Here is a 21692-nt window from a genome sequence, read left to right as displayed (position 1 = left end):
AGCTCTTTCTAGGGATGGCAAAGAACTGAAAATTGAGGGATGTCCATCAATTGGGGAATGGCTGAACAAAGTTTGATGCACGAGAGTAAAGGAATACTCTTAGGCTATAAGAAATGACAAGTGGGATGCTTTCAGAGAAACCTGGGAAGACTTCTTTGAAATGATGCAAAAGTGAAGTCAGCCAAACCAGGAGACTATTATACACTATAATAGCAACATTGTCAAGGATGACTGATCAACTGCAAAAGACTAAGCAACTCTGATCAACAGAATGACCCATCACAACCCCTAAGGTACTGTTGAGGATGAAAAATGTTGTCCACCTCCAAATAGGGATTCTACACACACACACACACACACAACACACCTCTCGCTTTCCTTTATTTTTCTTCCTTCTCTGTTTTTCAACAAGGATAATGTGGAAATGTTTTACATGACTTCATATGTATAATGGGCATATTTCTTGCCTTTTCAATGAGTGGGAAAGGAAGAGAATTTGCAACTGAAAATAAAAATGGAAAATAAAATTTTAAAAATGTACTGTGGGTAGAGAAGACAAAAGAATATTGTGTGAACCACTTAGTATCTTTGTGGAAACCATGAAAGTATAGCATAACTGGTAGAGGAATAAAATTTTATCATTACTTAGTTTTAAAAAAAGAGAAAGCAGGAGAAGAGGGGTGTTTTTTTTTAAAGGGCTATCAAAGGACCATGAAATCACAAATTAGAGGCTTTTCTGACTTTAAATTAAATTGTGTAAGGTGAAAAAAGGGCAAAGACACTTAAAAAGTGCTTATATACAAAAACACTTCTCATATCTGGCCTTGGTATAAGCCTCATTCATGTCCTGTGATGAGAATTTCAGTGGCTAAAAACAAGTAGGAGAAGGAAGAACAATCACTTGTTTAAGTTGTGGACCAAGCAAGGCAGAGATAACTCCACTGCTTCTTTAAATGAATTGATACAGTTGGGTCCTGTGAAGAAGGCCTAACACTGGCAATTCAAATGGACAAAATGGAGAGATTTTTAAATGATTTTTGATTCTGGCTGCTTAGTCAGACAGGAGTCTGAAGGACAAGAGTTCAGATGCTAAAATCTACACATTCTCCCACTGCTGAGGAAGGCTTGAGTGTGTGTGTGAAATGGGCAGGTAGGAGCAAGGTGTTCCATTCAAACTCTTCCTTCCTGGTTCCTAATGGGAACTGTGATACAGGTGCTAGTAGGATCAATGGAAGTCAAAATGTCAGACTCTCTCCTAAATCTAAGTTAATTTTTACATGATTTTGGTAGTGTTATTCACGCAATTTCTAAATACTTCAGATGAAAGCTACTGAGTTAGGGAAGACATGAGAAGATTCTGAACAGTTTTTCAACTTGATCCAGGAAGAATAGGTAAATTGCAAACAGCTGGAAATCTGAGATCTTACTGAGAGTGTGTGTGTGTGTGTGTGTGTGTGTGTGTATAAAGAGTGTATGTATGTGTGTCTTTATATGTACATGTGCACATTGATAACTTCTCATAATGAATTACTAGGATTATAAGCAATTTTCCCTGGTAACCCATTTCAACTTCTCCAAAGTTTACTTAGGAAAGAAATATTTTTATCCATAAATGCAATACCTGAGTGTCAATTAGTATGCCGGACTGCCTAGAATTTTTCAATTCAGTAAACACTGAGTGCCTACGACACGTCCATGCAAGGCATTGAAGGAAAAGCTTTACTTAACACAATGGCCTACATATGACAAGCTACATCACAGAAAAAAAGCCTCAAAGGATAGGAAGGAGTCAGTATCTCCTTCCCATTCCCCTTTTCTCCAGAAGTAAAAGGGCTAAATTATGCCCATGAGAAGACAGCCAGTCTTTGCTGGGGGCCTTTGAGACAAGCAAGACTGTTTTAGATCTTTATGTAAAGGGAGAGGGGAAGCCTCTCTGACATACTGAGGCCTGGCTTCATAAGGGATTTTCTAGGCTGGCCTGGAGACAGGAGATACCACTTTGGAAAGAGGATGCTGAAAACAACATTCTCCCAACAATATCCTTTCAAAAAGGTTTGGTGGTCCTCGCTGTCTGCTTTCGTTCCTCTCCAAATCCTTCTAATCAATTTTTGGTTGGGGAACCTGGAACAATGGAAGTAGCGTGCGTGCGTGTGTGTGGAGAAGATGGGGATCAAGAAATAAAAATAAGTTAAGTTTATTTAATTTTAATAATGCCTGAAAATAAAAAAGGTCCATAGTCTAGGCAGGCAGATCTAAATAGCATGAATTGTTCTTTGTTGTTTGAATCATGTATGCTCCATTTCCTTTTTACAGAAGAAAATAAGAAATCAGCTATACCTTTCAAATGACCAAGGGACGGCTACAAAGAAGACTTAGCTCTCCTCTTTATTCACGGTGAATCTGACCAGTTAATCAGCTGTTAAGTCTGATAAGTACAACTAAAGAAAAACTCTAAGACTGCTACCTCACAAGCTTATCAAATTAGTGAATGCCCACAGCTAATTAAAAATAGCAGAACACTTAAATTTTTACTAGGAAATTTTTTGAAATAAAACTTAAGCCCTGATGGGGAAAAACCTCCCCAATAATAAATAGTTAGGGATTTTTTTTCTTATGATTTAGCTCCTTTAGAATAGTAAGAGCATCATTCTGAAAAGAATGAACTAGAAATGATCATTCCTGAAGCTTCTACTCCACCACATTCCAAATTCCTAGGGGGCAGCTAGATAGGACTTTGGATAGAGCACCAGGCCTTGGGTTCAAATCTGGCCTCAGATGCTTCCTGGCTGTGTGACCCCGGGTAAGTCACTTAACCTCAACTGCCTAGGCCTTGCCACTCTTCTGTCTTAGAACTGATACTAAGAAAGAGGGTAATGGTTTTTTCTTTAAAAAGTCATTGTTTGATTTTCAAAATGCTCTCTCACTTATTCTAGTCCCTAGAGTTACACAATCACCCAAGTTTAACAAAAAGCAGTCATGAGATCCTATTGATCTAAAGCTAAGTCTTTTCAGAGCAAGAAGATGATACTGAATTTTACTTTATTTTTCATTCTTAAATTCTTATTCATTAAGAGACAAAAAGGGAGTAAGCAGCTCGCAATGTCGATGATAGCACAGAAAGCCAAGTGTGCCGGAGTGGCAGGCAAACAAAACCCTGATGGAGCAGCGGTCAACACGAAACACTGTTCTGGGTTACAGAACATATTCCTCCCTGCCCCTGCCATGCCCAAGATCCTAACTGTCAAATAGCCTATATTTCTGGTAACAAGAAAGCCATTAATGACTGTTCCTTTAGGCTACACTCTAACTACTTTTAAAATATTTGTATTTTATGTTTCATACCAAAATCTGCCAGCTTTAATTCTCCTTTCTCATTAATGAGGAGGTTCTGCGGTTTCAGGTCCCGATGAAGCACCTTCCTCCTGTGGCAATAGGCCAACCCACGAAGAATCTGGTATAAAAAAAGCTAAAAAACAAAATAAAACATACATATATCCACAAACACACACAGTCCAGATCAACAGAAGTCAGTCTTCTGGGTAAACAGACATTCTTTTGATTAAACAATTCAGCTCAAAGCAATCAGATTGTCTTGTATAAGGAAAACCCACATCAGGGGCCAGAAAGCATTTGACTTCGTTGTGCTCTCAAATTCATCGTGTTGCTCTTCTTGGTGTTAGGGCATATTTGTAAAACGGATGATATTAGACAACATTCCAACATACAAGATGCATATTTTAAATATCTTAAACACTTGCTCTTTGTCATAAGATACAATTTTAAATAGTTAAGTTATACTTGGTTAAGCTACATAAACTCCCCATAACCTATTCTAAGATCAACTTTATTGTGTTTTGTTTTGTTTTAAACCCTCACCTTCAGTCCTAGAATCAATACTGTGTATTGGCTCTAAGGCAGAAGAGCGGTAAGGGTGGGCAATGGGGGGTTAAGTGACCTGCCCAGGGTCACACAGCTGGGAAGTTGTCTGAGGCCAGATTTGAACCCAGGACCTCCCATCTCTAGGCTTAGCTCTCAATCCACTGAGTCAACCAGCTGCCCCCCAACTTTGTTAAAAATAGGTCTGGATCAAGGAGGCTGGGTCAGAATGGAGGGTTATAAGGGAGCACCAAAGAGGTCACAAAAACAGAAGCAAGAGAATGATGGAAAATTAGGTTTATAATTATAATGTATAATTATGTTATATAAAGGAGCTGATGCAACACAGAGCTCAAAGACTATATAATATATAATTATCCTCTAAGGTTGAAAAGTTTTGAAAATGCTTATTTTAAAATTGCTATCCTCACTAACCTTTCTGCTAAGAGAAATAAAGACTCAGTTGCTAGATTTTGCCCTCCTTCTCTTTAAGTCACTGATGATGGCTTACATAGCAATCCAATGCAACAAACATTTAATACTTCAGTTGGGCTAGAAGCACAAGGACAAAAAGGTAAAACAAAAAACCAGTTCTGGCCCTCAAGGAGCTTAGATTCTATGAAGGAGAAAGGTAAACTATAACATGTATATAAGGAATAAAAAGAGATGCAGAGGAGGGGAAGGGGGAGATGGAGGGGAAGTAGAGGAGAGAGAATGAGGGGAAGGAAAGGGAGAATAAGGGGGTAGAGAGAGAGAGAGAGAGAGAGAGGGAGGAGAGACTGACAAGACAGACAAATGAAGAGTGGGAGGAATATGTAACAGTGAAGTATTTGGGAGTTTGGGGGAAGGTAACAGATGTGCAAAGGTGCCTTCTGATTTGGGCCTTAAAGAAAAACAAGGATTCAATAGGTAGAGTTGAGGCCATTTCCAGGCCTAGGGCAGGGGATGTGCACAAGCAGAGAGAAGAGAGGACTGAGCTCAGAGAATGGCACTGCTTTTTGGCAGATATGCAGAATTCAGGGCAGGAATAAAATAAAATAAGGATGGAAAGGGAGGGAGGAGGCAGCCTGTGGAAAGCCTTCAATGATGGTCTAAGGAATGTGTAGTTTTTTACTTTGGTGATGGGAAACCATGGAGGAGGTTTTGGCAGGCGAGTGACATAATCTGTGCCTTAGGAATGGAGGCTCTGTGGAGAGCAAATTGGAGATGGGAAAAGACTGGAGGAAGGTCAGGAGACCAATCAGGGGGCCAATATGGTAGTTTGGAGAAGATGATGAGAACCTGAACTAATAGAACAGCTCTGAAAATCAAAATAAGAGAAAGAATATAAGATGCTGTGAAGGGATGAGGGACAAAATAAATCCAGTTACAAAGCTCAATTGATCGCTGAAAAAGGTGGTACCTTCAGTGGAAATAAGGCAGCCTGGAAGAGGAATGATTACTGTCTTTATAGATCACCAGTCAAACAAAACCCATGGGGATGAGGATAACAATTCTGCTGTAATGTACATAAAGCCCAACTGCACTGGATGCTCGCCAAACACCACAGCCCATAGTCTTTCTGAGCTGTATTTTACACGTCACATTGGCTTTATTTTGTTCACACTAAATTTACTGTTAAAAATAGTAAATGAAGAATAGATTTAAGATTTCTACTTGAAGACTAGAAATGTCTCAAGTACATAAAAGGTGCCACTTATTTGTATAAGTCTCAAAAAATAGTGGCTCAATGGTCTTGGGTTGGGCCATACAAATTGTAAGTCGTTTTGATCCAAGTTGTTTGTTTATTTTTAAACCCTTACCTTCCGTCTTGGAGTCAATACTGAGTATTGGCTCCAAGGCAGAAGGGTGGTAAGGGTAGGCAATGGGGATCAAGTGACTTGCCCAGGGTCACACAGCTGGGAAGTGTCTGAGGCCAGATTTGAACCTAGGACCTCCCGTCTCTGGGCCTGGCTCTCAGTCCACTGAGCCACCCAGCTGCTCCTGATCCAAGTTTTTTTAAAGAATAATCAATTTCTTCAACTAGCTTAACCACTCTTTCCCGAGTTTGCACTGCATTAGTACTGTATCAGACAGTACATCATACAGTGTTCCTTTCATCTTCAGATTTACAGAACAAAACTGAGAGGGGTGGGATGACTGAGTGACATTTCCTTCTAACTAACTAACTAACTATATATATATATATACTGGAGGTGAAGTTTAAATTAAATACCTTGCATGCTTATCATACCACTGTAGCTATCCTTACATAATAGATTTAATTCTGACAAACATGTATAATTTGGGGGTGGGGGATGGGGGGGGTTAACTGAATCATCTTTTGATGTGCTGGGAGAGCTCATCATGTCAAGGATTACTTCAGTGAAACTGAATTGGGCTTTCTCCCTGCTCCTCCTGCTCTTTTATTTATTAATTTTAAACATTCATTTCATCCAATGAATGAAAAAACAATAGGATGGTAGTGATGAAAGGAAAAAAGACATTCCCATTTAACAGTTTCATGGGCTTAGAACAGTGCTCCTAGGTGCTCATTCTGCTCACCTTCACATTGTGCATGCTCATGATGTTGCCACAGTCATCCATGTACTGCTTTAAGTCTTTGTCCTGTAAGAATGAAATATCAGAATTTAGTGCATAATACAAAATGTTTGAAGTCCAAGTTCTTTCCAAATATTTCACTTAAAACCTAATGAACTCTCCTTTAGGCAAGGATAAAGCTGGGTCTGAGACTTCTATGAATCAGCTCAGCACCTGGGAAGGGAATATTTCTAAAACTCACATCATCACACTGAGTTTCATTAGAATCGTGGGTTTTTCTACTTAGTTCTATAGACTCCAAATCCAAACTCAGTCTACTCTTTGTAATCTTGGCTCCCTCCTTTGTCTTCCCAAATGTTTACGTGTTTCTCTCAATCATCTGTCCAGGCACAAACACATATTATCTACTACAGCTCCTTATTCTTGAAGGCAAGCATTCTTAACCCTTTTTCCTGTCTTTGACCCATAAGGTCTGCCTGGTGAAACCTAATGACCAATTATCAAAATAACAATTAAAAATAACTAGAAGTTAGAGAAAATTTCCAAGCCAAATTCATGAAGCCCCTGAACCTATCTCCTGAATTCTTGGGGAAACTAGGAACCACAAATGAAGAATCCCTGCTCCAAGCTGATCATCACCCCATTACTTCTTTTCTAAGCAAGAACCCCAAGGAATAGACAGTTCAGTGATGAACTTGCTAGCACTCTATAATTCCTTTTTCCTATAAACTTTCGCTATATTTAACTTGTCAATTCTAATGTTGGGCAGGCATCATTCATTCCCCTCCCAAATCCATTTGACTCAGAAGTGTTGAGCAAAGTCTATGCCATCTAATCCCACAATAATTTCACATTCTACCTTCAACTAGATCCCCAATGATATTCAGTAAAAGTCCTCTTTGCCTTTAGTTGACACACTCAAATCCTAATGGCTATTCCAAATCTTTTCTACTACGACAATCATCTCTGACCTTCCAATTATGAGCATATGACCTCCTTTTCTTTTTTTTTTAAAAGATCAAGTCTACTAATTGACTTTCTCAACCTTTCTCCTATCTTCCTCAGCCTCAATCTTCTCCTTTCCAAGGTTAATTCTTCTATCTGGATTTGGGGCCCATCTCTCCCCACTTCCTCAGGGACCTGCTCCACCAACTCTCCTCTTTCATTTCTGTATCTTCAGTCTCACTTGACAACTGCTCTTCTCTTATTTTCTGACAAATACTCATGGCTATTCTGCCCTCAGGACTCCATCCGACAGTCAAACTGTTCCCCATTTTTATCCAGCCCATCCTGTTAAAACCTAGCTAAAATACCACTAAGCCAGAAGTCACCTTTACTATGCTCCCCAAGCATTTTGTTTTTACCTCTTGGGGTGTTAGCTAAAGTGCCTACCTTTGACCTGCCATCTCTCTCAGATTCAGTTCCATCCTTCTCCTACTTACTGCCAGACTGGAAAAAAGGAGGCATTCCTGCTTCTTAAGTTCATAGCCTAATTTTTTATGTCTCTGTATTCCTGGGGACTGGCATTCCAGGTGCTCAATGAGAACTGTTGACATGAATTGTTCCAAGTTCTCCAGTTCAAAAGGGCAAGGCAGGTAAGGATCTAGAAAGATGAAGGTCCCTCCCCCCTCCCCCCCAAGTCACCTGAGTAACTCTAACCCATTGATCCGAACTCTTCCTGTTCTAGTTCTTCATGGCTCTAGGGCTAAGTAGTCCTCTAAGCCACAACTGGATTTTCTGCTACAAGGTTACCTGATTATCTTGGATTCACTGGGTCCCTTGCCACTGCTTCCCTAACGTAGCAAATGCTCTTGACTCTCCCTCCTCACACTACCCAGGAGGGCCCTACCATCTGGAATAAGACTAAATATCCAAGGTCTTCACCTCCTCACCCCTATTCTACTTATCCACCTTTGGTAATCCACCTTCTGCTTCCACTATACCAAAGAAATCATTCTCTTGAAGGTTAATCTTGAAGGCAATCTCCTAAAAGCCAAATCCAGGAATACTATTTTTTAAAATAAGTCTTTTTTTCCTCTCATCTATCTCTCCAAGACAGCACTGTTGATTATTCCTCTTCTGGAAATTTCTCCTACTTTGGCTTCTACTCAGTTCTACTCTTTCAACTATCTTTGTCACCTTCCAAGTTTCCTCTTCCTCCCTCTTCACCCCATGGAAGTTCTGTGAAAGGCTAGTTCTTGGTTCTCTCTTCGGTTTTCTGTTCTTTATTCCTCAGAAATCTCAGCCATTCCCATAGCTTAACTTATCAATTTGATTCAATATTTATTTCTCACCTACTCTATGTAGGCACTATGCCAGTCCCTGGGAATGCAAAGTCTACACCAAAATGCCACAGTTCCTGCCCTCACTGAAATTAAATTCTACTCAAAGAATGAGGCTTTTATACAAATAGAAGACTCAAAAATCTTTACTTTCAACTTGATCTATCTCAAGTACTCTTATACCTATCTCATTCCAAATGGGAACTCCTCATTTTTATTCCAAATGCCACTTTTCTCTCTGATTTTCTCTAATCCTCTTGGTCTCTCTTTCATTTAGGTTTGAACTCCACTCTTTTATGATTCCTTCCTTCCAATATCCAATCCATCCCCAAAGCCTATTTTTCTTACTCTATAGCCAACAACCACTCAGGAAGAGCCTCTGTGCCCTTTCCATGCCCATCGCCATTCACCTCATTTGGATGAGCACTAGTACTCTTCCCATAAGAATCCGTGGCCTCGCAGCTTGCTCTAACCTATCTTCTTTGGTCCAGTCTTCCTAAAGCATTGCCTTAGTTTGAATTGAATGCCTTCTCCAGTTTGGCCCCAACTTACCTTTGCAGCTTCGTCTCCCTACTATTTCCTTTATGAGGACTCCATCGTACAGTCAAACTGTTCCTCATTTTCATCTGGCTCCCCTTGTGAAGGCCCCGCTAACACGTCACCAAGTCAGAAGTCACTTCACTCCCCTCCCAAGCAATTTGTTCTTATCTCTGGTGGCTGCTTTCTGTTTCTCCAATGATGTTAGTTATTTGGCTAAATGCATGTTTTCTCCTTCAGAGCAGGGAATGTGTCTTATTTATATTTGCCCCCCCCCCCCAAGACTGACTTAAATGTCTGATGACAAGGTGTGAGAGCTTCTTTTCCTACGTAATATATGCTTGGGGGTAGAATAAAAGTTCATGTTGAATGGAACTAAAACATATTCAAATTTAATTCCCATTCAGCTGGGAGAGTGTGTGGAACTCAAAGGAGAGGGCTTATTTAGCATCCCAGGATTTCAGCCTGGAAGGGGATCTCCAAGTTTCTCCAGGCCAAACCTCTACTCTACTACCAAGAGACTTAGAACCGAAGCCTCCTGACTCCGAGATCCCATGGGATAAATGGACTATAACTTAGTTTTCTTTCTGTTATTCCTATTACAACAGAAAGTGAGCAATTCTGTACGTGAAACTAGAATTTCTGCTCAATTATATTAAACTTTTTTGGGGAGGTGGGGGGGGGGTGTAGATATAAATAAATAAAATGGAAAGGAGTAAAAACACATATAGGACATCCCATTCCTGCCAACCCATGTCTACATTCATAATGGAAAAGAAATAACTTAATGGTAATATAGCAAAGGTTCTGCGAATGTCCATTTTTAACTATTAACAAAACCAACATACCCAAAAATGTCATTTTGGGGTTCATGCTTACCAAGTACTAAAAGACTAGAATCAAGTTTTGTTTTTCTCTCTCACAGCCATTTCTCCAAAGGCATATTCTCTCCTTGCAGGGAGGTAGCATATCGCATTTATATTTGCCCCACCTCCACTCCCCAGAATAGACTTAGCTGTTTGATGACAATGTGTGGAACTTTTTTTTTTTTTCCTATGTAATTCACTTGATAGTAGACTAGAAGTAGAATAAAATGAAAAAAAAAAAAGAATAATGCTTACCAAGTACTCAAAGACTAGAGTCAAGGATTTATCTGTGTGAACGATGTCATGTAATGTAACAATATTAGCATGCTTTAGATCCTTTAATAATGAAACTAGGAAAAAGAAATAAATAAAATGAATTAAAATCTATGAGGGATTAAATTTATCTAAAAATTACCAGTATGCTATTGAAAATTAATTAAAAATAGAATTTAACTGGAGTACAGTAGTCTCTATTTCTTTTTTAAAACTTTTACCTTCTGTCTAAACATCAATTCTAAGGTAGAAGAGCTTCAAGGTCTAGTTAATTAGGGTTAAGTGACTTGCCCAGGACCCTTAACTTCGGTGTATTGTCTCATAGGTGGAAGAGTGGTAAGGGTGGGCAATGGGGGTTAAGTGACTTGCCCAGGGTCACACAGCTGGGAAGTGTCTGAGGCCGGGTTTGAACCCAGGACCTCCCGTCTCTAGATCTGGCTCTCACTCCACTGAGCTACCCAGCTGCCCCCAGATTTTTACTTTTTAACAGTATGATCCCACAAACAGAAGGCCCCTGTGTAGTTATGGAATAAAATTGCAAACTACATAGCTGTAAGGTTTAATATACTTGGCATTTGCTTTCAGAAATGATTTTTTTTTCAAGGCTTGGAATATGCCCTTTTCAGATGTTTACTCTTTTTGCACCTTTGAACCCTTTTCATTCACAAAAGAAGGGATCTGTCCATTGTGAAGTTACAGCAGCCCAGTCCCAAGAAGCCTTCCCTAAGCCTTCTCTTATTCTTATACATGTGAAGAAAGAGTATTTCCCATTTCCAAGAGCACCACCCTACCTTCTCTTATGGCTGTACACGGTGCTCCCTCTTCATGTTCCAAGCGGATCTCCTTTAATGCTACCAAGTTCTCGGTCAGTTTACTTCTTCCTTTATATACAGTTGCATAGGTTCCCTAATATCACAGTTTAAAAGACAATATCATACCAAGAAAACCCATGACATTTAATCCATACCACACAGACGGGAAAAGGTGTCTGCCAGGGTTTCTAGGCTGGATTCCATCCTCCACAGAAAACACCAGTAGGATGCCCTTTTGTTTTCCCAACAAGGCAACAAGAAGCTTCTGTGCCAGATGTCTGGTATCTGTACCTTCTTCATTCTACGTTAACTGTTAATTTCCACCAAACATTTGGTCCAGGACCTTTGGAGCTCTGAGCCTCCTTCTGCTCTCTGGACCTCCCACCAATTCAGTGCTTGCCTCTGGGTTACTGTCCACAACAGGTAGGTACTGCTGAACTTGGCTGACCATGGCAGATAGTTCCAGGTAGACTGTGGTCCAAGTTTCAGTTTTATGACTTGATTAACCAGTCACTATCCAGCTCCCAGTGATGTCTGCTCTTTTCTTTCAGGATAGTACTTTAAACCCTTGAGGATTTGGATTTATACTATTTGCTATTCTTCACGTGCTAGCATAGAGAGTTCTTTCACTAGAATTCCTAATTCAACTAAAGAGAACTGGAATTTCTGGCATAATACTTATTTCTAAGTCAGCACTGAATTTTGAAATTTCAGTAAAAACCATTATGAGAGCAATATCCTCCCCCCCCCCATTCTGGGGCCTATTTTTCAACATTAAACATTTTCTCAGTAAAAACAACATCATATTTTTAGGTCACAAAGTAGATGCTATCATCTAGCAAAAGAAAGGATTATTTAGGTGGATAAAAAAATAGCAATCTAATAGGATTTTTTATAGTTTACTCATCAATGTGATGGATACATCACCTTCAAGAACGAAAAACGTGAGAGATATACAGAATATGTGAAGATCTAAAAATAAAGCAAAAATTGGAGTTGAACTAGGAACAACACATTGAGACTATTTTTGCAAAATCTGACTAGGTATCTGTAGAAATGCAGAATCATAGGAATCAGGAAGGGGTACAAAGTGACTTAATACAGTAAGTTATGATACTTGTATTGTGACGTGTGCTTTTTAATGCAAAAAAAAAAAATGATCACAGAAAAGAAAAAAATTGCATGCTCAATCCTCACCTCTCCAAGCTTTTCCAATTTGATATAGGTCTCCATTTTCCCAAATCCAATCTCCGACTACAATTAAAGCAGAAACACGAATTTCAACATTTCTTCTTAAAATGCCATATTCTCTGCAACTTCTGATATTGTTACGCCGCCAATGAGCATTGCAGCCTAGTCCAATTTCATCTGGTGAACAGCTATTTACAAGATTAAATTCGACCAGCATGGAAGTAGTGAAGTGGTTGAATCAAAACAAAAGAATTTCACTGATAAAATGTCATCCTGTATTTTACATAAAATGGTGCCTAACCAATATATTCAGTTGAGACAAAATTATATATCTTTGAGGCACTGTAGTTTGGAGAAATGCAAACTGTCTTCAAGATAATGAGGTCTTTGCAAAGACAAGTGCCCAACCCTGCTGTTTTGATTATAATGTGGATTACAAGGAAAGCATTTCCTTCTGCCTTCCCCACTATTCCTTACTATTCAGGAGTGGGGAATAATCACCAACAATAAGGAAAAGCACTACAATGTCCATACCGACAGCTATGGAACTTGTCCACTACTAAAAAATCATACTCTGGTGCCACACAAAAAATGGTAAAGAACAAGAAAAAGCAATGTGTATGAATTACATGGAAAGAATCCAGAAGCTTTCAAAATCCCTTTATCTTTTTTCCTCTTTCTTCTTCTTGGCCCAATTTTTCCAACTGTTTCGATCTAGGAAAGGGGGTATCTATATACATCCTTGATTGGGCAGGTATAGGCTAGAGATCACTAATTAGAGAAATCCAAAGATGCTAACATGGAAAGTTTCAAGCAGACAGAGATAGAAAGGACATACAGAGCAGAAGGAGTTCGACAGAAAATGTGGAAAGAGAAAATAGGAGGCTAGAGAAGAAAAGACTCACGTATCCTAATGGCAACATGCTATTATCCAGGAGTGACCATGATTCTATTTTCCTGGGGTAAGGGAAGGACGATGGGGACAGGGAGGTGGTGTGAGAGAGCTCCTGAAACACAAGAGGTCATTATTCAGCTGACAGATGAGGAGGCCTTTAAACAGCATTCTAGCAACTGCTCATGGGGAATAAAAGAGGCACTGGTGGTTATCTATGAAGGCAGCCAGTTAAGAGATCTTTGTGGTGCTGTTTTCTTTATATAGAAATAAAGGAGCCAGGGAGGAAATAACTGTTCCTTAAACTGTAATTTTGTTTCTCAAAGGAATATAAACCAGGCCAGGCTGTCAACGTCATCATCAACAATCTCTCTGGTTCTCTAGAGATGAAAAAAAAAATCACTATCTAATGGTCAGGACTAATATAGTATCATCTTTGGAGGATGAAGTATTCTTTTCTTGAATAGCCAGTATAATGCTAGACAAAGATTTCTTTATCCTCTTCCATTCTCTCAGCAGAGGACTTCATCTCATTCTCTGCTGAGGAAATAGAAGACATTTGTGATGAGATCTCTCTTCAGCCCTCCTTTCTACCTCTCAAAAGCCCTGGACTCCACCCCCCTTCTTTCCTTTTTTCTCCAATCTCTGATGAAGAGGGGGCCTTTTTCCTCACCAAGGTCTCCCCTTCTTAACTGCTCCCAACTCTCCTACTTGACTGTCTCCACAAATCATCCTCTTCCCCTCTCATTTGCCATCACTCCCTAGCCACACCGGCGCATTCCCTGCCGCCTACAAACACACCCAGATGTTCCTCCATTGCACCCTGCCTCACCATCACTGCTTTACCGGCTCTCCTTCCACTAGCTACCAGTGACCTTGACTGTCCCAAACAATGGCCTTTTCTCAGTCTTGTCCTCCACTCCAGGCAGAGCAGCACCTCTGCCTCTGGGACGCTCCTCCCTCCCCCTCACACCTCTGAATCAAAACTGCTGGTAGCCTGAATTCAATAAATGAACCTCTTTAAATAACCATTAAAAAACCGCTGCCTTTCTTGTTGGCATAGATTAATAGAGAACACTGAAAAAGTTCACCTGGTTCTGAGTCTTTCCAGGGTTACAAAGCACATATGCAGGAATCTAGAAATGCCGCACATTAGCGAAGGTTATCTTTATCCTTTGTTAAATTTCAATCCTACTGCAAACATCCTCTTGGCATGATGCTCAATGTCTTTACAAAACTGTCATAATAGAGAATATCTGTTGTAGGAAACAAATGTTTGTGGTTATCTAATTTAATATTTGTATGTTTACACATCCACTCAAGGGAAATGTAATGTGAAGGTCCGACATAAAATGACTTTTGTAAAGTTTCAAATCTGAAAATATACTACTGACTTTCTAGATTATAGAACTAATTTTTAATATGGCTATGAATTATGGTGCAACCTCACTGAAAATCACACCACATACTTTTTTTTTTAAAACCCTTACCTTCCGTCTTGGAGTCAATACTGTGTATTGGCTCCAGGGCAGAAGAGTGGTAAGGGTGGACAATGGGGGTCAAGTGACTTACCCAGGGTCACACAGCTGGGAAGTGTCTGAGGCCAGATTTGAACCTAGGACCTCCCGTCTCTAGGCCTGGCTCTCAATCCACTGAGCTACCCAGCTGCCCCCCACACCACATACTCTTATCACTCTCTGGTGGCAAAATCTTATGACTCATAAATAATGAATGCATTTGTTACACTCGGAAAAATAAATTGCCAAAAGCTAATTTATCCAATAATAAATCGATTAACTATATATTAGTGCTGTGCATGATGTTATAAAGCATTACTTAGAAAAATCAGATCCTTCCCCTCTAATATCAGCACCTCTGACAACCAATAAAATGAAACTAGATGTAACTGATAACGCCTTCCCATCATGGCTAAGGCTTTTCAAAAGATATCAAATAGCCTATCATGCAGATCCTGACAACCTGATTTGGAAAAGCTCTTGTGTATGGGGCACACACATCTAGATTCCAATGCAATGGTAATTTTAGGCAGCAAGCATGCTATTTTTAAAAGTTCTGTAACTAAGCCATGGGAGCCATGATTAACACACATGTATCTGTCTAATAATTATCACTATGGGATGCAGGTACCTGACAACACATGTGGTAGCACTTTAATTTTCCCAGGCTTAAAAAAGGTCTTGTGAATTGCCTCCAATAAATGCACTAAAAATTATTTGGAAAATATGGGAAAGCAATCGATATCAGTAGAAAACTTGTCAGATTTAACCACTCAGTAGGAGAAAAACAGGAAAGAATAAAGCCTTGTTAGTAACCAGAAGCACAGAGACTTTTCTGGGCAAGTTCTTTAATGAACCACATATTTGAAATATCAAAGAACATCAACATAATATAAATTGTGATAAAAAAAAAAGAGCCTGTTTGAAAAAAATCATATGGATTTTCAGGTCTGTAATGACAGAAATGTCACTGATACCTAGTGATAAATACATCCAATAAATGGATATATACAGTTCCTCTGCTGACCAGAAGAGCTACGTCTAATATTCCAAATTACAAAGAAGAGTTAGTCCTGCTTCCAGCCCCCTAAGAGTGGAATTCGGTGACATCATTAGAATTTGCTGACAGGCTGTAAAAATGGAAAGTAAATACTGTACTGGAATCGTAATGTCAAATTTAGACTTGAACAGTGGGTTATTAAGTAAAGTGACTGGCACTTTCACATGCCTCCCACCCAAACCACGAGTCTTGCTGGTTTATAAAGCCCAGAATCATGAGTTAGTTACCCATCAGGCTCTTTTCAGGGATTAAGTAATAAAAAGTTTAATAAGCCAATGTATATTCCTTCTTATCAAAGTCTAAAATGCAAATCTGGGTGAGTACGGTTTTTCTCTGCATGTTCTCTGTTCAGCAGGACACAACCAATAATGAGAAACAGAATTAGCTTACTGACATTCCTCCTTAGAAAATTCAAGAGACAGAAGTGAGAACAAACACAGCAACAAAAAGGATGATTTTAGTTAGACATTCTTCAGGAGGGTACAATCTTCCTTGCTGGTTATACTAATAATTCCTGTTGCAAATTTTTATATTCTGGTCTAATGAGTAAATTGTCACAAGCTTCAAACTCGGATTTAACATTTACCATCCCTTGCCCCCTTTCTGAGTCTGCTTTCCCAACCAAAGAGCATGGTTTTCATGATAGCCTAGTTAAGCTTTCAGTGTTTGGCACCATCACCACACTCCAGTTCAGACAGGAGCACTAGGGGATACAACTTAAGATCTGTCCAACCCAATGGAAATAGCTCCATTAATTCCTTCTGCCCTATTTCTCATATAGTTTTACTTAAAAAACTACCCCTAGACTCCAAACACAATACCAACACAGTACCATGAGCCTTCTTGTGGTTAATCCCAACCTGTATTATTAAGGAAAAAACAGGGCTGAGAGTTCTTGATTGTGTAGGGACCTACACCCACATAGTGGAAATGGCCCCTAAAGAAATACCATTAGCATTGTGCCAGAGTTATGAATACAGATGAACATGATTATGCAGTTAAAAATGAGTTCAGATGGTTTTCCAAAACAAGTATAGACTTTCTATGATCTCAGAGCAATGACCAAAGTTGCTGAAATACTGTCATTGTCTCTTCCTCGATTCTATGCAATCCCCAATTCTGTGTGGGAAAATTCAGTGTTATGCAACTGTTATGGTGTTTCATTTTCACATAAGACATGAAGTGGAATTTTGCTTTTTATCCCTAGAAAATCAAGGGAGTAGTTAGCTCTAATACTTGTATTGGTAAGGCCAACAGCTTTGTTTTTTGTTTGGTTTTTTAAGGAATAAGAAAAATGGCATTGAAAGTACATTCATCCTGTCCTATCCCAGTTCTCTCCAAAGTGAAGTGTGTGAGATGACCCACCGGGCTGCAGGAAGAAAATAGTAGAATTTCTATTTTGATGCATGAAGAACAGAGCCATTTACTTGGGCTATTAATCAGATGGAGAGGAAAGAGCTGGAATTGCACTATCACTGGACTGGCATTCTAGCTGGCTTGTTCACTTTCACAAACCAACAGAAAATGACTAAAGATTACTTGTGCCAAATTGATTTCAGGATGAACTAGTTTTCACTAAACTTAATGACTCAAAAAGACTGGATAGGTTGAAGATGAATGTGAATTCGGGCAAACAAAAAGTAAAAGAACAGTGTTGATATTTCTGGCATAGACTATTTGTCAACCGCGGTGGTACATATAATGACAGTTTAATTAGGACAGTAACAACGAACCTCATCCTGCATATGGGTGTGCTCTCAACAGTGACTAATGAAAGCATGATGTCATCATCATCATCAACAACAAGACATTTGCAACTTAAGCTTTTGTTGCCAAATAATGATGTGCCCTGTAAAAAAATCACATCTATATACTTTAAAACATAGAAATACATTTTTTCAACCTACTTAAGAAGCCTCGAAATGAAGTTAATTAATAGGTTTTTAACTCATTTGTTAAAAATAAAAACAATCTGTCAATCAGTTTGCAAGAACAACTAGATGACAAAGGAAGACAGAAATTTACTAACTTAATTTATGTATGGATAGCTATATGGAGGGGTCTAAAGAGAGTTAAGGGAAAGGTATTTGGATTCAAAACAATTCACTTGTACAATTATAAGGAAAAAACAACTGAAGATATTACTGGACTACAACGTGCAATACAGTTGCCAGAAATGTTAGTATATGCATTAAAAGAATCAGCATCAGGGCAGCTGGATGGTCAGAGTGCCAGGTCAGGAGGTCAGAGGACCTGCCTTCAAATCTGGCCTCAGAATGCTTCCTAGCTGTGTGATCCTGGGAAAGTCACTTAGCCTCAACTGCCCAGTCCTTGCCATTCTTCTGCCTTGGAACTGATCCTGTGTTGATTCTAAGACAGAAGACAAAGATGAAAGAAAGAAAAGCAGTGTCCAAAACTAGAGAGGCAACAGTCCTTCCATATCTGGGAACAATATTTTAGGAAGATTAAAATAAGCTACAGATGTCCAGAAGGCCCCCGGGAAGGTGAAGGGCTCTGAGTTCAAATCATATAAAGATCTATAAAAGAACTGGGGATGTTTAGCCTGGGAAAAGATTTGGTGCAATATGATCTCTGTCCTTGAGTAGCTGAGTTCCAAGAATAGGAAATAGATTTGTTCTAATTGGCCCAGAGGGAAGAATTAGGAACAATTACGGGCAAATAATGGGTGACAAACAGACAAAAGTGGCCTTGAGATAAGGAAAAGCTTCCCAGTGCTTCCAAAAGGAAGGAGCGAGAGAGTGGGAGGCCTGAAGGAGGAGGAAGAGCTTTCTCCTCTACCAGTGGGGATGCCCTGGTTCAAGGGAGATGGATGACTCAGGCCATCTGGGCTCTGCTCTGGAGCACGTGGTAGGTCAGGGTCAGGTCTGAAGCAGACTGCTTTGGAGATCCCTTCCAAATCAAAACTTCTGTGATCATTTCATTATTTTATAGTCCCGCTTTTCACACCTGGTGTTTGCAACGTCCCACTAGATGTGCAATGGAATGGCAGCCAATGCTGTGTTTTCACACAAGATCCCTCTGCAGAGGCACTCTGACAGCCCTTAGGTTGGATACTTGGGAAAAAAAAGCGTTCCCTCTGTTTCGTGCCAAGAGTAACGAGTATTTATGCAGCCTATTGATCACAAGTGTCTACTCGCTGGCACTTCACCGGTCCATTTAATTGATGAGCCACGAGACCCTCAAGTGCCTTCAGAAAAAGAAGCCACACTTGTGTGCAGGGTTATGTGTTTCGTCACATTAAGACTGAGAATGGATAAGCAGGTATGCAGGGCAACTAGTAATCGAGGTATCTGATGAATAAAACACTCTACTCCATCATCATCCCAAGTAATGGACTTAGGGGTAGTTTCTGTGACGTACTTTTTAAATATGGAAAGCTTCATGAATGTGTGGCTGTGCTAATCTTCTCTATATTGTTCCAGTTTTGTTCTCTGTGCGGCCAAAGCTGGCATGATGCACCGTGTTTGGAAAGGCAGGTATGGTAGAAAGAAACAAGATCTGCCACAAAGCTCAGGCTAACGTTTCCTGAAAAGAGATGGGCATTGCCGAGGCTTGGCTGTAGCTTCTTGGTGGCCTCAGTTCCGAAGCCAGACCACAAGAAGCCGGGAGTCCTCTCTGAGGAGGCCTGACCGGTGGACCTACAGCCAGACTCCATGATCCTATTCTGAATATCCTCGCTGAGTATCCCTTCCATGCTAGGGTCAGGAAAATGGCTCCTTCTGGTAACTATCCGGATGATCTAAGCCAGACTTGGCTTCAATCAAGCCTGTCCTTCACAGAAGATGTAACAAATTTCATAGAAGTGAGTGATTTTTTAAAAGTTGCCATTTCAAACAAGAAAATATGTTTGCACAAATTCTAACCATCAATCCCTGCACTGTTCACCAGTTCATGCAGGAATGGCATATTTATGATACTGAAGGGAATACTGAAAGTTTTAAAATTTGGCCTGATACTAAAAGTCTTCTAAAGCTTGGTTTTCCAGTAGTTTAAGAAAAACTCAAGTTGTACCTAAAACCAGAAGCAGTAAGACATATCAACAGTTGCACCCATCCACTGTAACTCTAAGGTTAGGCTGGATTAGATTAACCATAACCCTAAGATTCAGTTTGCCCAATCTTGGACATCAAAGTTCTAAGGCATTACACAGAGCTGGGCAGAAGTGATAAGATAGGAGAGATGGTGTGTGCATTTTCAGAAACCCAAACACAGCTGGCAAATTTCATTTCAGGTCCCAAAGTTATGAGAGAATCAATCTAAATCAAGGAAGGAGAAACAACAACCAGGCCTGAAGTTCCTCTGGTTCCATTCTCAATACACTGAAAATTCATTAGAGGGCACTGTTTTCCTTAATTTCATCACAAAGCAAAACAGAAGCTGCAAATGTTAAGTTTTTGATCTTTCAAAACCTCCTAAAGTCCAAATCTAGAATTTCAGTATGCTAAATTAGACCTTGTTATATTACCAATGACCATCAATCTTTGATAAAAGTCACTGGGCTTGTAGGCATAAAAAGAAATGTTAAACCTTTATTCTTATCAGTTTAGTTCAATTAGGACCACACTTAAACTTTTAGAGTATTTAATAATAAAGAAAAATTTCAACTGAGAAATGCCTTCCCAATTCCACATTCAAGTCACCTCCACACTGGCTGACCTTCTGCTTCTTTGAGGATGAGCTGAGCCTTTCTTCTTGCCAACATCCACCCCTCCACAAAGGCCATTCATTACCCCCATCTCTCCACTGACCCCTTGCTTGCTGCCCAGAAACAGGGGTAAATCGCCTTCCTTGGAAAATCTTTATGTAACCTTCCAAAAGCGGTTACATCTGAAAGCAGAGGCTGTTTCACTTTGTTTAGGCAGTCCATTAACACTAGAAGCACCCACTATGTGCCAGGCACTGTGCTAAGAGCTGGAGATAGAAAGACAAATAAAATCAAGGAGCTTATAGTCTAATGAAGAAAAACAATGCACAAAAGAAAGCTGAAAATAAAAGGAGGGAGGGATACAAAGTGCCTTATACAGAGTAAATGCAAGGCCAATGTTTGCACATTGATCCCTATATCTTTCTTCCTTTTCATAGTTGTATTTCCAGAAAACTCTCTCTTCATTGGTTTTCCCCATCTTTATGCCTTTGGTCCTGAGTGCCAGCCCAGCTGGACACCGCCACCCTTGACAGTCCTCCCAGGCATCTCAAATCCAATATACTCAAGACAAAAGACGTTCCTCTTTCTTTCTCAAAGCACACTGTCACATGCATGTTCCTGGCTCAGTCACAGACATCCCAACTCCTCCCGTCATCAAGTTTACAACCTCGAATTCTGGCCATCCCTGCCATGTAGCAGGTACTTAACAAAAGCTTGTGGAAGGACAGCCCTTTTAAGCTCTAAAATAAGCATCATTTTAGAGCAACTCTGTATACAACTACTTAGCGTACAGCATGAGATGTGAAGAGGCAAATTATACTTCGTCCTTTAGTTAACGTTTTTCTAATAAACTAGTAATCACGAAACCTTAAAAACAGTTCAAGATGAGTGGTGAGGCAAAACTCCACCTGGGCCTCAGAAGGGGGTCCTGAAAGATTCATTACTCTGGACAGGACAGTCTAGTAACAGACCCAGACTTGAAGTCTTTCCAGACCGTCCGGAGTGCTAAGAGGTTGGGTTTGTGCTCTCTGTTGGAACATTGCGGATGGCATTTCAGCTCAAGCAGAACATACTGGAAATTGGGGAACACTCTTCCTTTATATCCTGGAATGTTTGTGAAAATGAGTTTACAACCTCAGCCAAACGACCCAGAATTCAATTCAGTTTGGTTCAGCAAAC

At 39.9% G+C, this 21692-nt stretch overlaps 1 protein-coding gene across 1 annotated transcript in view; it reads right to left on the bottom strand.

Annotated features, from left to right (window-relative positions):
• Positions 1-21692, bottom strand: part of CDK17 (cyclin dependent kinase 17) — a 143211-nt gene that overhangs the window by 18297 nt on the left and 103222 nt on the right. The window contains exons 6-10 of the mRNA XM_044678329.1: positions 12385-12441; positions 11167-11281; positions 10358-10452; positions 6421-6483; positions 3343-3466 (exon numbers count right to left, since the gene is read on the bottom strand). Coding sequence (XP_044534264.1) covers positions 3343-3466; positions 6421-6483; positions 10358-10452; positions 11167-11281; positions 12385-12441 — 454 coding nt within the window. The remainder of the gene's footprint in view (positions 1-3342; positions 3467-6420; positions 6484-10357; positions 10453-11166; positions 11282-12384; positions 12442-21692) is intronic.

This window comes from Gracilinanus agilis, chromosome 5 (assembly GCF_016433145.1).
Source record: "Gracilinanus agilis isolate LMUSP501 chromosome 5, AgileGrace, whole genome shotgun sequence".
NCBI lineage: Eukaryota > Metazoa > Chordata > Mammalia > Didelphimorphia > Didelphidae > Gracilinanus > Gracilinanus agilis.
Note: the sequence above shows the minus strand (reverse complement) of the source record. Positions and strands in the feature narration are given on the sequence as shown.